This window comes from Enoplosus armatus, chromosome 7 (assembly GCF_043641665.1).
Source record: "Enoplosus armatus isolate fEnoArm2 chromosome 7, fEnoArm2.hap1, whole genome shotgun sequence".
NCBI classification, from domain to species: domain Eukaryota; kingdom Metazoa; phylum Chordata; class Actinopteri; order Centrarchiformes; family Enoplosidae; genus Enoplosus; species Enoplosus armatus.
Window position 1 is genome coordinate 16,221,078 of NC_092186.1, and position 17,060 is coordinate 16,238,137.

The 17,060-nt window shown below is 41.4% G+C and overlaps 1 protein-coding gene across 1 annotated transcript in view; it reads left to right on the forward strand.

Annotated features, from left to right (window-relative positions):
- Positions 1-17,060, forward strand: part of negr1 (neuronal growth regulator 1) — a 121,171-nt gene that overhangs the window by 78,217 nt on the left and 25,894 nt on the right. Inside the window, exons 5-6 of the mRNA XM_070908559.1 lie at positions 6,066-6,186; positions 8,655-8,803. Coding sequence (XP_070764660.1) covers positions 6,066-6,186; positions 8,655-8,803 — 270 coding nt within the window. The remainder of the gene's footprint in view (positions 1-6,065; positions 6,187-8,654; positions 8,804-17,060) is intronic.

Consider the following 17,060-nt stretch of genomic DNA (forward strand, 5'->3'; position numbering starts at 1 on the left):
ATGCTTCAGCTAAAGCCGTTTGTAACCACGCCAGATGTTCTGATCGTCTCTCTCCGTCCATGTAATCATCACAAAGCTGCCACGAGTCAATTTGCAGGAAGTAAACGTGTAAAGAAGTCGGATTAGTTGATTCCATGTTAGCACCACAGATGTTTGAATTATTGATGTAGAGTAGGAAGACCTTGCCTTTTATGGTTTATTTTTTTATATGAAGCCACTGCTTATGTAATGGCCACATTTCTTGGAAAGTTAGAGCAGAATATTCAGACTTGAGGCACCTCTCCTTAAAGTGCTACAATAGCATACATCTGGAAGTTTAATTGGGTAACCCTGACAAACTAGATTCAACTTTGTTTTCAGTTTTTTTCCAAACTGTTTGCTGGGAGAGTCTTTGTGATCTCGTCCCTTCCTATCTAGATGTAGAGTTCAGGTATAAATCAGCGCAGGCGTCTCTCCTTTTTCAACATCACTTGTTTTCCTTCATCGCAAAGGTTTCACTTGCTTTGCAGAGTGAAGCTGTGCCCCGTGTGCTTCCGAGTTTGCCAGCCATTTGTACGCCTCCTTCCTCCTCCAGTACCCTGCAGCTGTGAATTCTGCTCACATATTCACCATAGCCGTGTTTATAAAAAGAAGAGCACCTCACTTTCTCTCCTGCTTACAGTAATTGGCCAACAAAACTGTGATCGTTTTTAATTATGAGCTTGCACTTTAGAACTGCTGGAAGAAATTACAGCCATAGTATTGATACATTTCTGGGCATAATTGAAATGCAGGGGCATACTGTGAATGCTTCAAATTCTTTACATCACCTTGTCTTTTGCTTGCTGCAACCCTGCCTTTCCCTCTAAAGACCCAGTCATCTGGGCCTGTTTGGGATTCAAGCCCTGCCCTGGTTGATTCACCCACAACATGCTCCCCTCACTCCCCTGACAGAGTTTTTCAGGAGAGTCATGGCCATCTACAATAAATAAGAGGCAAAACCTGTTTACTTGTGGTCAGGAGACACATCTTCATGAGCCAACATTACAATGTCAAGTAATGACAAGAAAGTAAACAACTGTTAGTGTGGGGTCAGCATGTTTGCACTGTATTAGCATTTATTTTTATTCAGAATCATCATACATTAAAACATTTGCCTGGCTGTGCATGTACATTTGACAAATTGCATGTCTTCCATACTGTGTGAGCGTGTGTGTCCAGACCTGCTTCAGCACAGCGGTGGATTGTACTGGTGGATCAAAGAAAGAATAGATGTTCATTCCACAGTTCAATGAAATCTATTATTGGAAGTATTTTAACATCAGGCATAGAGTCTCAGTTGAGCATTTGTCGACAGTTTGCAGTATCCATTGAAATACTGTGGCTTACAATTCAAAAGAGAAGGCTTCCTAGAATTGGATTCTGATCCAATCCTAAGTAGAGTTAAAGCCAGTACCCTCGAGCTGTTTGGATGTAAATCCATCTCTCTACATCTCTCCAAAGCTCTCGTCTTGATTGCTATTTGGATTCCTTGCTGCATGCAGGGCATGAATAAGTGAGAATCTTGATCTTCTGCAGAATAAATGTTCTTGCTAGTACCACTTTAAACCAGATTGACACACAGCCACGTCATCTTTTAGCTGGGTCTGCAATTTTTTGTGTCTTTATAACGTTGACAAAAGGCAAATGCCTTTAACATCAAACTGTTTGTAACATGGATGATTTGTATGCTTACACAGCTGGAGGTGACTTACTGAACTGACTGGTAGTATTAATAATATCTCCATGTATCCTGGTTGTGGTGTAGTCTTCATCAGAGCAAACCCACCATCTTACTTGAATTCAGTAACATAGGTGGGGATTTGCGTACCTTGAACCATTTAGTGTAAAACTCAGACAATAGATTGAATCCCTGGTGCTGTCGAGCCTCACAGTCCTGCACACTAAGCCGGTTATTTATATGCCTTGCATTGTATAAAAAGAAGGAACACAATGTTCCCTAGCTGTTCTGAATAGAAATCTTAATTAATTAATAAATCTTGGCAGCAGAACCATTCCTGACCGACAAAAAAACAGGACAATGAAGCCCACAGATGGCAGTGGGGAACAGTGTCTCTGTGTGTAAGCTGATAAGTCATGCACTGATGAGTCCATTTCTTAATTGCAATGAAAACTCATTTTCAAATCTGGCTGAAGAGGTAGGGTTATTAATTGATCTTTTAATTAAAAACCCTGCGTTCTCTAAGTTCTCTTGGCAAACAATAGTTTGTAGCTAAATAAATCATATTCAGTCTTGAAGCACACCAATTAATCACTAATAGTCACATGAGGATTGCTTAAGGCAAGCGACTCAGTGAAGCCCTGTGCATTAAGGTGTGATGCTTTCTGAACAAACCCTGTCCATTAATATTAGATGGAGAGAAGGTCAAATATTTTATTCCCTTAACATGCTTGTATTCATGCACCTTGTTGAGATGTACAATTGGAGACACCATCTTTGTTTTGACGTCAAGCTCCGCATAATGCAGATGTAATGGAAGTCGGTTTGTGAGGGACTCACAATCGGCCATTTGTCAGACGACAGGGCCTTCCAGCACCCATTTTTCCTGTCGTGCCTGTGCTATTCCTGGACCCAACCCCTTACCCCCATCTGCTGGAGTCACCATTACCCCAGGCATGATTTACAGCACCACCACAGCATTCTCTAGCCACTAAATTACCTGGATTATTGGACCTTCATGATTTTTAGTGCACTACTTTGCATTACTCTCCAAATCCTGATGGTGTATTGCACAATATATGATGATATAGGACATGCCAGCAAGTTGAAATTGGAATTGTTGGATTGGACTGGATTTTATGGCTGTGATCTGTCTTAACAGATCTCAGTGCCAGGATCTAAATTAGAAAGACTTGATATTGTTTATGCATATAAAATCAGAGCATTTTGGACGACCTACAAAATTGTATTTTTCTCTTTTCCAATATTTTACAACAGTTGTACAACTTGAGTGGTGAGAGGGACACCCAGACTACTTTTGAATTCCACTCATTCTGGTGAACCTTTATGAAAGGTGATAGATGATGACAGATGATCCATATTCCTGGTCCAACACCAACTCATTTGGCTATAAATCTGGGTTTATATTCATAGTTACCAGTCCTTAGTTACGCACTGGGAGGGATGGCCTCTAGTGCTCGTATTGCATGTTGATCAACAAGATAATAAAAGAAAAATATATCAAGAATTATTTCCTGATTCCTTTGTTATTTTAATCTAATTTTGCTTGCCAGGATTTTTAACCAACTTCTAATAGAGTGCAGAAATCCAAGGTAACCATAAATAGGAAACCCTTTGAGTCTAATGAAGAAAGCACACTGTTCTTTTTGGCAAATAGCTGATCCAGTTGGTATTAAATAAAAGGAAACACATCAAAATGCTCCCTCTTCCAAAAAGAAAATACAACAGCTAAATGAAAGGAGCACATTTAGACGGACAATTTGGCAGTGGTTTTGTGTTCTCAGTTTTAACATAAAAGACAGTGGCTCTATGTGTGAGGTTTCAAGTATTGACACACCTGCCGGGGCCACCATGTCCACTGTCCTAGCAACTGTACAGCACGACAGCCAGGTCACCCTGGCGCTTTCAGAGGTTTCAGATAATCAATGGCCCGCACAATGACACCAATGGAGGATTACGAGGCTTCACTAAGCCTCTGTCGGTCGGCATACTGCATTGATTTTGTTATTGGCTTAAATTTCTATGCTGGAGAGTGCTGTTACAGTACAATTTTCTGTCCTTGTTCCCTTCCTTTTCTTTAAGTATTGTACAGCTCTTCTCTGGTGCACATTGTCAAATGCTAACACTCTGAAGCTTTAGAAGCCCTCTTATTCTTTGCTCCAGGTTGTTGTAGCTCTTGAGTAAAGATGCTGATAGGGCCTGTGACTTTTTTCTGCAGGATGTCTTCGTGGTGCCATTAATGGTTGTTGGTTGTGATTAAAAGAGATACAAATCTGAAGCAATCTGAGAAGTTTGAACAGATCTGTGAAGTGAGATTGAGTTAGAAAAGTGTTGATACTTTGACTTTGGATATTGCATAAACACAAGGGTACACACACCCACAGCTTGCACACACACACACACACACACACGCACACAGCCAGCACAGACATCCAGTCAAGGTCTACTAATACCCCCCAGCATGGCATCCGATATTTCATACAGTGATATATGAACAGGAAAAGCCCTAGCGTAACCCATTGCTTGATTCACTGTTTCAAGTCCTTCGGATTATTCAGACCAGCCACAGAAGCGGGGGAAATAAGGGTATAATTGGCACACATATGCAAGGACAGAAAATCAACATACACTAGTCATGTGCTCATAAAGATGCAGAAGGAGGTTGGTGGATGGGCATCCATCATCACAGAGCGCACTGTCACCTCAGTGTGCCTCTCCTACATGATCAGACGGCACATGTAAAAATGCTCACATGTATCTTTTTCATCTTGCGCAGATCTGTTGCATCCCACCTCATCTATCTATGTGGCCTCTCACAAATCGGGAGAGAACCCATGAAGACAGTGGGCCCATATTGCATTATCTTTATTAGAATGAAGCCCAGACATTGACAGTATCTCTATCTCACAAAAATGTGCATATGCGCTATAATGAAGCATGTTGCTACTGTACCTGGAATACACATCAGAACTATCTTATTCAGTAGGATTAGACTCTTCAGATGTGTTCATCAGATTAATGTGTCATTGTTTGCAACTTGGGGAGTTTGATGCCAGTTAGTACCTCAGGGTTGTGTTGTCCATGAGTCCATACTGAGGTCATCCGTTAGAAACGTCTCCAAATGCAATTGGAAGTAAAGGCTTGCAGGCGCTTGGCCAAACCCTTCCACTGGATGCAGGCTACAGCTCTGACTGACAGCTTGCTCTTAAAGGCTCATTGTCAGGAATATAAATAGTCCACATTCTACTTTCAGACATGGCCGGGCAATTTGCTGCTAGCTGCAGGACTGACCCTGAGAGTGTGGGCCTCCTCCATGTATCATAGACTTTTAATCAGAATCTGTATGAATGACAAAGTAATTTTGCTTGTATTGTATGTCTGATGGCTGTGCATCTGATTGTGTGTTTAGAGCAGTTTTATTGTTTGTCAGGATTTGGGGAGACAGGCCAAGTTTAGACAATACACAATGTCAGATTGAGCCCTGTGCCTTATTATGATTGGTTCTCCTGTTTCCTTGCCTCTGTTGATACATGGAGAACCAGTCATGATAATACCAGTGGGTATGAACCCATGTATGCATTCAGTTCTGTGAAGAACAGTGCTACCTACAGCAAGCACCCTCTTAAAGAGGGTTATTTTATTTTGTTTACCCTCCAAAATCTATGAATTTAGCATGACTCTGATGATGGCCAATAATTACAAATGTAACAAGTGAAACATTTGTATTCCCATTATGTGACTAAGGGAATGGTGAGAGTGCTGGTCGTTTTTTTCCGACCACATACTGTATTCAACAAAATGCCATTGTTGTAAGTCTATATAACTTCAATTCATTAATTTCATTTCTTTCAAGGCTGCGTTACTATAAGCAGAGTAAATATTTGAAGTACAAAAGGCCCGGGCTGCTTTAGAAACCGTCCATATGTAAAGCTGCCTTCATGACACTGGCAAAGAGATTTACACCACATTTCAGCACATGAAAGGAGCCTCATTTTGCATTCACAGAACCTGCCTGTGCCATTGAGTCTTTGAACTTCCATTAAGCCATTTATCACCATGCAGTGCAATTCATTTCATTTTCCTAACGTTGGAGATGGATGCCCTCTCCCCTCCCCTACTCCGCCTCTGTTGGCTCTGAGTGTTGAGTTTATACTATGTAATGTGTGCACTGACCAGAATGTCAGAGGTTGTCATTTTCAAGTTAAAAAACCCTCCTTCACCAGTGCTCCTTGTCTTATGATCACTTCAACTTTTTCCTTTAGATTGTCCTTGTGCTGGTGATAACACAGATGTTTCTTTTGACCTCTATGTGTGACCTGCCTACTTATCTCTTTGTTATCCCCAGTTGCCCCAGCGATCCACGAGATGAAAAGCCATGGAGTTGGTCTGGGACGCACAGCTCTGCTAAGGTGCGAGGCAGCTGCTGTGCCTTCTCCTACATTCGAGTGGTACAAGGGTGAGAAAAGGTGAGCCTAGTATGAATGTATGAGTTGTCTTGATAAAGTGTGTTGGCAGCATCGCCGGGATGTCCGCTGGATGCAGCTGCGTCGCGTTTCGCGTTGCACAGCAATATGATGGAAGCATTTCAGAAGTGGAGGATCATAAAGCAGTCAGTTGTTCAGCAGCCACATTTTTAGTTTTTTACAACATATTGAAAACACATTTGAAATTAATTCATTTGGAAACAGGTACTTAATAACTGTACATGCCACCTTACCTGTACTTTGCACATGTGTTTTCTGAATGCTTTAATTACATTGTCAATAAATATCTGCATTTATGTACATTCAAAAGTGAATTTCATACTTCAGAGAGCTGCTCTGGCAAAAATAAACTCATACATAAAGATAGGGGAATAAAGAAAAGATCTGTGTTGTAGCCGCGAGCGAGGCGCTTCGGTCACGCGTCAGGTAGACATCAGCACACTGTTTACAATGGCAAGAGATCGTCTCCAGCTGCTGTGGTGAAGCCGCATCCAATAGACATTAGGGGTTGGTCCACCAATATGAATATGAATGGATACAGTTTGTTGTATAGGTGAAATGAAGTGTCTGAAATAGTTTGTTTTAGCTCATGTCATTATCAAGTGGATACGTCTTGCCACACAAGATATTAAATGAAGTTTAAAATATCCTTGAAAACATATTTTGTTTGTGGTTGACATAATCTGAATTGTCCTGATTTTATATTACCCACCAAACCTGTATTTGAAGCATATGTACAATAAACAAATGCTGATTAATATTTATAATTACTATTTGTACTGTGGTTCACAGGGTGGTGTAAAGATGTGTTTAAAGTCGGACTCTGAGCTAAAATCTTCCATGCTGACATTGGACAATTATTAGGTCATACTTGTTTGTGGACAAGTGTGAATGTGTGATGGGAAAGGGGAGGTTTTTATTTGTTTGCTCTTTCCCAGAGACAATGCATTTGTTTGTTCTCCAATTCGGCCGGCCTCTGGGGAGAGTCCACATAAAGAGTCATTTGTTCCTTGTCCTCACCTTGCATCCTAATAAAATGTTGGCTGGCAACTGGCTTAAATCATTCGTGGCACATACATCAATCAGTCTAGATTCAAGTGTCAGTTCTTGAATTTAAAAACCAAATTACCCCCATTACCCATCATTTACCCACTCCTGGTGAGCACAATTTCAATCATCAGCTCACACTGTGCTAATTGTAATTATGGGGTGGATTCAATTTATTCAAATTGCTAAGGAGGCAAGTTGGCATGATTCTAGTCTTTACTTAATTTAAGGACTTGTTCTTTCTGTGACTTTTTACATAGCTAAATGGTGATTTCTTAATTTACTCCTCATCACGAAAAGGACATTTGTATAAGGACTTAAGCACAGAACATGTGTAGCATCTGTACAACATTAACACTGGCTGTGAATACTCTATTGCCCATTTCCTGTGTATGGGAAATGAAGGCCACCTCTTATTTTGGCTCTGTGTTGATGCAGCCATACGATCAGTGCAGCACTGCTGCCAGTTTGTCTCTATCGGAAGTACTGTGACAGTTTTGACAAGCAAATCTTTCTCTTGATGTGTCACTGCTTTCATTCTGTAATGGAAGTGAGTGAGTGTTTATGTGTGTTTGCAGGGATTGAGGGGTTTCTTTCACTATGACAGAGGGGAGCATTGACTAGTTTGATGTTGAACTAGTGAAGAGGCGAGACACCCGCTGAGATTATCAGTGAATGTTCAGCTAACATTTGAGGAGGTCGCCGTGGGAGAGGGGACAACAGATTTGCGAATATTTGCTGGACATAAGGTCACACATAGTGTTTCAGCTCAGACTGCCTCTCAGAGCAACTTGAGCCAAGCTAGAGATCATGGGGGGCCAAGGCAAGGCCAAGATAGAGACATGTCTCCTCGCTGGAGGTTTATTATGGCTTATAATGCCAAATGTGAAACGGCAGCAGTAACAGAAACCACGCTGATGAAAACAAACTCAGCTGTAATACCTACGATAATCTCACAATCAGGATGCACAGCATATGCCGTTACATCGTGAATTTTAATCTCTACAGGCTGTTAAAGATCATCACAACCACCAAAGTAAACAATTAAACATTTGTCAATTTCGCAGCACAGATGCCAGGCACAACTGGAATAGGATTTATCGTAATCCCTCTGCACCTGCAACAAAACGATGAACAACATGTCAAGTGGCACCCAGCTGGTTCACCTCTGGGTCATTTCTCTCTCCTCTCAGTCCTTCAAAGTGTCTCTCCAAGGCAGACACGACAGACCAAGTGATAAATAGATCTGTTGAAGAGGGTGATGAAGTACTGTACAATCTGAAGATCCACTAAAGGATGACAAACATTTGGATCGTCCTTGACTCATGCCACTTCCCCCCTTACATTTTGTATGTGGGTGAGAAATAAAAGCTTCATTTGTTGTCGTTGTCCTCTGTTTTCAGGATTATCAAGGGTCAGGGCATCGACATCAAGAGCCTCAGCTCCAGATCAGTCCTCACAGTGACCAACATGACAGAGGATCGTTACGGGAACTACACGTGTGTCGCCTCCAACAAGCTAGGGACGACTAATGCCAGTGTGCCTCTCATTCGTAAGTTGTCTATCTACCTACTTGTGGCTAACGGGAGTGGTGAAGAGTCAGAGTGCTGAGTGTTGTGGATGTCAGTGGGGGTTTTTGCCCTCAGACATGTTTTCCTTTTTGCTGCAGCATTCTTGATAAGGATAAAAGCTAAAGCTAAGCCCAGTGCTGCAACTGGGTGCCCACATATTACCAGTGGAAGTGGTTTCTTATGTCCTAGTCATCAGTTTTGTGGACGTCAATTGTTTATCATGGTTGCAGTCTGTATATGTGTGGGTAGGTGTGTGTCTGTTGGTGTGTGTCTGCTTTCAAAGTCTACATCATCTGCATGTGTACTGGACAAAAACACCACCTGAAAAATTTAGCTTTGAGGTAACAGAATCACAATTACAAAGGCAGCTACACAGGTCAGTAATGCTAAGTTGAATGCTAAGTAGCAGTATGACTCAGATTCAGAAGAGGTCTGAGAGTCAGCCCTTTCAAAGTGCCATGAGGCATCTAACAGAGATCCAAAGAGGCCAAGTAATCAGAGGCCAAACTGCTGGTGCATCAGTGATAGACTGCAGAATTGTTTGATATGGTTAGAGAAGAGTTCTGCACACAATAAAGTACTGAAAAAACACACATCAGAATAACTTAACACCACGAAACAAAGACAGCAAAAGTTTCCACAAATCACCTGCCCATCATGGCAGAAACCCAGGTTCAATGCCCAATGCCTGGGTAGTGGGAGCTTCAGCGTTGTGCATTCCCACAAACACAAATAGCAGTGTTCATGTGGGAAGCCAGTGAGGGGTCATGTCCATGTCACTGCAGGTCAGGCTGTCTGCACAGAGGGGGGAGATAGTGTGAACTTCTGGCTGCATTGTCCTGATGAGGCCTGGTGGACTCCATGTGTTGCTGCCTACTCCCTGCTCAGGCCAACAATAGAGTAAGCAGTCATGAAGATACAATTGCAATTGCCCATTGTGGAGAAAAACGTGAAAACTGGATCAAAACCTCTGTGACACAGCCAAAGCAAAACTGTACATTATGTGCTTAACAAAGCTAGTAATTATGGGAGCCATCATTCAGAAAAAGCTTGATAAGAAAGCCATCACATAAAAAAACAATAGTACACATTGCCAAACTGCTGAGAACACTGCAGTGGTAGATTTGTACTATACGCCATCTTCTCATAGTCTTAAGGTCCACTGACTGGAGCCTAGCCCAGCAAGAGGCAGGGTGTACACTGTCTGTGACAAGTCATCAGTCTATTACAGGGCAAACTGGTGATTTCAAAGGTCCGTCATGTCAGGGATGCTCAAAATACCAAAATTATCAAAAAAGATAAAAGCGCCTTAAAAATGCCCTGAGGCTTATTCCCATTATAGTGCTCAACAGCCAAGGTCTGGCAACTGGTCAATTAACAGACGAGGAATACAAGGCTTTTCAGATCCTGGTGCACAAAACAGGGTTGCTTCATGCTTCCTATATTTCAAGAAAAGAAATCCTCTGTACTCATTTAAACATTTTTCATAGTGGTTTGATGAGTCTGTAGTCCACAGCTGCTTCGCTCACTGGAGATACACATCTATCTAGTCTCTATGGGAAGTGGCTTTCACCACTTTCATGTCCGAAAGAACAAGACACTTCTCCTTCTTGAAGAATGTTACAATCTCCATCCATACATACACAAACTTGCTCAAGAGCACTCTACTTTTCCTAAGCCTTCTACCTCTCGGTAGGTATTTGATATTCCTACGCTGTTAGGCATTTCAGTTATTTTGTCCACCCGCTGTACCTGCCAAGCAGCAAAAAAAAAAGCAATGACAGCAAAGGGTCGGGGGAACATATTTCCCTCAACGTTTTAGAGCAAGAGTGGGTGAAAAAAATCCATTTAATGTACTGTATGTGATGAAATATGAGCAGGTGAATTAAATTATTCACCAGTTTGCGCTGCACTCTCTGATGATAACATTGTCCCTAGCAGGCCAGAGACTTGGAATACAAAAAGATATTTCTGTAGAGTTGGCAATTGTCAAAGGAGCACTCCACTCTCCTGTTTGTGTATGCACAAAGAACATCAAAGGCTTGTCTCAGATCCTCAAATGGATGATCTTAATGTGACACTAGCAAGGCCTCAAAGGCAGAGCGGCAAAGAAACCCTCAGAATAGTCAGAGGAGGCAGCTTCCTGTGCTGCCACCCCCAACTTCTCTCTCTTCCATTGCCTCGCTTTATCTCTTTGTCTGTCTTCCTATCGTGGCTTTGTCTCCTGGATTCTCTTATCTCACTCTCTTACTCTCACTCTTTTGTCCTCTCTCCCCCCTTGTCTCTCATTCTTCCTCTCTATCACTCTCTTTGTCTCACACACACACACACACACACACACACACACAGCATCTCTTCTCCTTCCCTTTCTCTCCCATGATATCCACTAATGGAAGAGAGGCCAATTCTGCTGTCGCTCTTAATGAGAAATGGCAAGCAATCGCCGCAGCGCACTCTCACCGGTATGTTGACGCAAATAACAAAACCCAGAGGTTAGATTTCGCCACGGGTGACTTTGGATTGCTATTTTAGAACCAGTCGATAGCTATTGATGAGCAAGATGGGAAGGGGGAAAGGGGCAGGCATATTTGATAGAGCATCATACATTGAGGGGAATTTTAAATGGCAACACGATGTGGGTGGTTTGCGGTGAAAGAATGGAGTATGTAAATATATACAGTAGTTTCTTTGGTTGTTTCCATTACACTGAGGGGTTTAGTAACTGTGTGTGAATTGATAAAGTCAAGTAAGGGTCATCCCCATTCAAAAAGCCCTCTTGAAATACAGCCACTGGGGGAAAAGATAAAATGTAAACCTAAATTCTAAGCATTCAGGGCTCAGTTTCATTAGTCTCTTGTCAAGATTCTGAAGTTGAAAGGTCCTTATCCCTCAGCAGTGTAAATCCTTTTTGTCTTAACCTAACAGAGTCACTTTAAATCAGTCCAGGAAAAGGCTTGGCCATTATCGCTGATGAGATGAACTGTGACTCTGGAAAGCCTTCTCCGAGGGAAAGTAAACACATTTGCCTTCCCATCCAAAGCAGCCACTGGAGGACAGCTAGTTTGGTTTCTGTTTCAAATAAAACAAGGATGAAAAACTGAATTAGCATCCTGGCTTTGTGCACATGTTGACATGGCAGGTTCTGACTAATTTCTGCCGCTGTCCTCACTGTACGCTGTTGTGGTGGTTGGGATTCAATTCTGCCAGTTGTGTTAGACCATGTGGGTTTTTTGTGCTGTTAAACCATTAGTCAGGGATTGTGATCTCTTTCAGCTAAGTACCACTTTAAGCTGTGTGTTTAAAGCTGTGGTAAAACACAAACTGGGTTCTTTGGAGCAGAAAGAAAGCATACAACCTCTTTGTCACTACTTGTTGGAGTACACTGTGTGTGTGTGTGTGTGTGTGTGTGTGTGTGTGTGCGTGTGTGTGTGTGTGTGGTTGTGTATGTGTATGTGTGTTTGTGTGTGCACAAAGCTTTTTATACCTGATCGTTTTTTGAATAACACAATACCCAGTGTCATCAGCGAATGAACAAATAATAAAGTGGAAAAGCACTTGTCACAATTGTTAAGTTATAAAGGTGTAATGAATTGAGCTGGATAATAGGTTTGAATGATGGCATAGAAATACTCAGAAATAACTTGGGAGACTTTTTGTGCTTCTACATGTTTGCAGATGGACTATTTGTATTTAATTGATTACAAGTGAACCCGAGCTTGTGCAGGTGTAGTTTGTTATTTTCAATCAGCTAGATTTAATCACAAGGCAGGCTTACTCTCAATAGCTTCACTTTTACAACAGAAAAGTAATCTCAGTTAATGAGGTATCAGCTTTCTGAGTAAAATTGTAGCGTAATAGTCAGTTTGTTTTAGCAGTTGTACAAAATCGAAGCAGTAAGACTTGAACAAAACCTGCAGAGTGGAACTGGGTCGATGCATTTGTTCTTACTCTGAGAAAGATGCCAGTTTTATACAAAAGCAGGAGTGAGTTAAGGCAGTCACCAACTATAGGAGGTTATGTGCTGTTATTTGTTTGTTGATTTACTTATTGAATGTATTTTACAGGGGCTGCGCGTATTATAAAGCAAGCCTAGTAGCTGTTTTTTGTGGCCAGATGTTACAGTCAGGATGTCTGTTATTATGTACAATAAGTTTTGTTCATATGCTGTGTGTCCACAAGTTTATGTACCATTAGTGCTGGCTTTGCTAATGTTTGTGTGGGAATTACTAAGACAGGCTCATCAGTATGAACATTTCAGTTGGATTTGCTTGTAAAAAGTGATGGGTGACTACAGTTATACATGAGCATCTGTGCAAATGACAGTTTAGTAGCAACTAGATCAAATTTGCTCTTAACTGACACTACAAAGTCATCCTAAAAAACACAATGTTTTGTGTTTTGGAGTACGGAGGGGAAAAAAACAAAGAAGAGCAGAGGAGGAAGTTAAAATGAAAGAAACAGAGAGGACAAACAAAACCTGCAGCTCCCACAGCCCAAACTCTTAAGGATGCTATAAGATTCAACACACTGTGATAAAATGTAGCGATAAGGTTTGATAATCTAGCGTTAATGAAAACAGAGAATCACAAACGTACGTATTACGTTCTGCGTTAATTGTTCGTCCACATAATCTTTAGTTAATGATTCATGTTTTAAAAAACACACCACAATCCTCAAACACTCCTCAAACCATCTGGATAAAAATATATTCCATCTACCACACAATTAAAAAGATTTTTAACCATTTGTTTAATTGTGATTCTTTTTTGTAATCCAAACAAAGATGGTAGCCAGAAAAGCCATAAGTCCTTGCTCAGTTTGTACATTTTACAACTGATAATGAAATATATATATTATCAGTTACATTGGTGAATATTGATGTTTCCAATCTTCACAATGTTTTATAGTTTTGTACATAATAATGCGTTCATATTTTGCATTTTACAATAAGAGCAACGGTCATTTCCTTCAGATCAACGGTTAGTCAAAGATTGCTTGGTATTTATTTGTCATTAAACTCAACTCTGTGACTTGAATGTAAGTGTAACACATGAGCCACAAACTGGAGCTACTGCTGTGTCATCTATGAGTCATACGTCCAAGTTCAGCTTTAGATTGTTGTCAAGCCAAAGAGATACTGTAAATAACAGTTTAATTTAACATACAGAATTATTTTTAAATGTACCAAAGCATCATTGCAGGTTGAGTTTCTGATAGTTTCTCCTTGCGTATGCACACATATACTAAATGTACACCACACACTCACACACACCTCATGATTTGAGCTGAGGTATAACAATCACCGAACTGGCAATCCCTATTTCAACTTCCCATTTCATGTGCTAGATGGAAGTGAACTTCAATGAAAAGACTGAGGCTGTTCACTCCTATTTTCTGAGGAGTCCTCCATCTTAATTGGTCAAGCTCTTATCCCCCAGCCCACCTCGGCTTAGCCCTGGAGGAGATTTTCTCCGCCTATACCTCTGCCTTCATTTCCTCCTTTCTCCTCCTCTCCTCCTCCCCCCCTGAGCAGTAATCGGAAGAGACTGATGGGGGAGAAAAAGAGTTCCTCTCTCTCTCTCTCTCTCTCTCTCTCTCTCTCTCTCTCTCTCTCTCTCTCTCTCTCTCTCTCTCTGTCACTGCTCAGCCTCCCTCAGGCAAGAGAGACACTGCTGGCTACTTGGTTAATGAACGTCGTGTTCGTTTGTCACGCTTATCAATCACCGCATGTGTAGGTGTCATTTCGACATGTCTCCTCATCTGCCATTGTTGTTGATGATGTTGTTTGTTCCCGCACCGTGTGATTGTACCTGAGTCATGGAGCAGAGACGCAGGAAAATGGCAGCTAAAGGTGAAACCTGAAATGTGGGTGTGTGATAACAGCTTAAAATGCAGGGAAGTAATGTTGAAGCCATGTGGGGAATGGAGGGCAATGTATCACATCTTAGCGAGTTGTATTCATCTTCTATTTATTTGTCTACATTGGTAATAAAATCAGGTGGATTCTGGGAATATTCAGTTGTTTTCTGATTGTTTTTCAGTTGTAAAACTTTAAAGTTGAGCACTTTTTTTTTAGTGTTAAGACAGCTTTTAGGTATTTTCATTTTCAAATACTCACATATCAAAATATGCTGAATAAATTGAACATGGGGAGGTTGCAGTGTCCTTTATTTTCCCCAAAAGCACCCTTACAGTGTTGCGCCATTTACCTGTCATTTGAATGCCTGCATTTCCATATTTAGGCAATCAGAAAATCCATTAACATTTTCCAGTCGCGCTGCGATGAGGAAATGTTTGGTGCTGTGGCAGAGTGTTCATCCTGCAGCCCAGCGGGCAATGGACTCGCTACCCACCCACACCCCACCCACCCTTGCCGACTCCTGTAGGAGGCCAGAAGCACTGCTAGGAACGTTCATCCCTGGATGACTGAGCCCAGTGGATGCTCACAGGATGACACACTCTCTGAGCAGCATTAAAAATGACATAGGATGAATAACTAATTAGCTGGCTCACACATTAACACACTCTTTAACTCCAACTTTTCTATCACCAAGGAGGGATCAGTGAGGAAAATGTTGAAAAGGAATGCATGAACAATAACTTTATAATGCACTCAAATGGAGCAGTGAAGATGAATTGGACACTTTTGATAGCCCAGATTGCAAATTTTCTTTGGAACATCCTCTTCCTACCTGTTCCTTTAAGGGGTGCTAAGTAAGATTTCTACTGCACTATAGCACAAACATGGTCACATTCTATCTGCGCGGGGTTGATAGGATTGTTTATCAGCATTACTGACTCAGCATGTAATCACAAGGTGCTCATATTTTTATCTTTGAAAAGTGACTTTAAAAACACACATTTTGCCTCTTACTTGCATGTTACTTTTGGATCTTTGGTCATATTAGCTCGCTACCTTGTCTCTGCTATTGTGAAAATGTAACTCCGAACACACTTCATGTTAAGGACTACCCCAAGTCCAAATTCTGTATAGTAGCAGTCTAGAGTCCTAATATGGGGTGCAGCTTTAATATTAACTCCTCATTATGCATGTGATGAGCTAAACTCTGGCCCACATGAACACTGGTTCCTACAAATCATGTCCTATAAATCTCTCGCATTATCCCGTCTACAGAGAACAAAGAGAATAGCAATTCATGAAATGAAATAGCTGTGAAAACTAATGTGTTTTATCTTGCAAGTGAGCGGGCTGTGTAAGAGGTTGACTGCCATATACAGTGCGTGAAATGATGCGTTGCTCTGCTGAGTGAGAGAAAGAGCCCGAGTCAGTGTGGAGCTATGAGGGAGAGATTGCATGTCAAAAGATATGTTCCACAGTAATGGACGAGTGTCTGAGAGCTCATGAAATGATTCACTGGTGAATTGATGCTCAAGTATTAATCAGATAGCACCCGCCTGCCTGTTTGAAGAAAGAACTAAAAAGAAACTGTCTTCACATATCGGCTCCCCCAGGAGTACTTAAAGTGGAAACATTTGTGGAAGAAAAGATGAATTCGACCATTTCCCCACCAATATACCGAGGGAAAAGGCATATCACTTCACGTATGAATACTGATTCCTACACAATTTCCCCATCAAAAAGAATGATGAAATCAAATGAAAGCAAATGTGTTATTGTTGTTGGCCTAACAGTAGCCCGTTACCAGCAACAGCTGTTAGAGCGCTTCAGTAAGGCGACATAGAGGCCACAGATTGAGAGCATGGCGTGGACGACAGTGCACCCTTTTGCCCCTCAACTGAAATTACCATATTGAGTTCCCATGTAAATGGATTAAAATGGAGAGTCTAAGTAGGCTTCTGCACTGTTGCATGGCCTAGATTTAGCAGCTCACTGCAACAACATTAAGAAGTATTCTCTTTTTGTGTGAATATATGTGAGTTGTAGTCATGGCTGCCATGGTTTCCCTTGTGACAGGTAAGCTCCTCCTCCGCCATGAAGCCTTCTGGAAGATGGTAGTATATACCAATGTGAGGAGTATAAATAGTTTTTTAGCTGCAAGTGTAAGTCACACTGTTCGTGTGCCAAAAAGGCGAAGCTGAAAAAAACCCTGCGAGTCCAACCACTGCATCACTTTGAGTTGAGCTCTCGTGGTAAGGAACAGCTTTGCTCTGCTTTGCTTTGCTTTGCCCCCCGTGTGATTCACTGCACAAAGCTGGTCACAGCTTGTCTCGAATTAAGTGCTTGTTTACCAAACAGAAAGCCATGTTATTTATTTA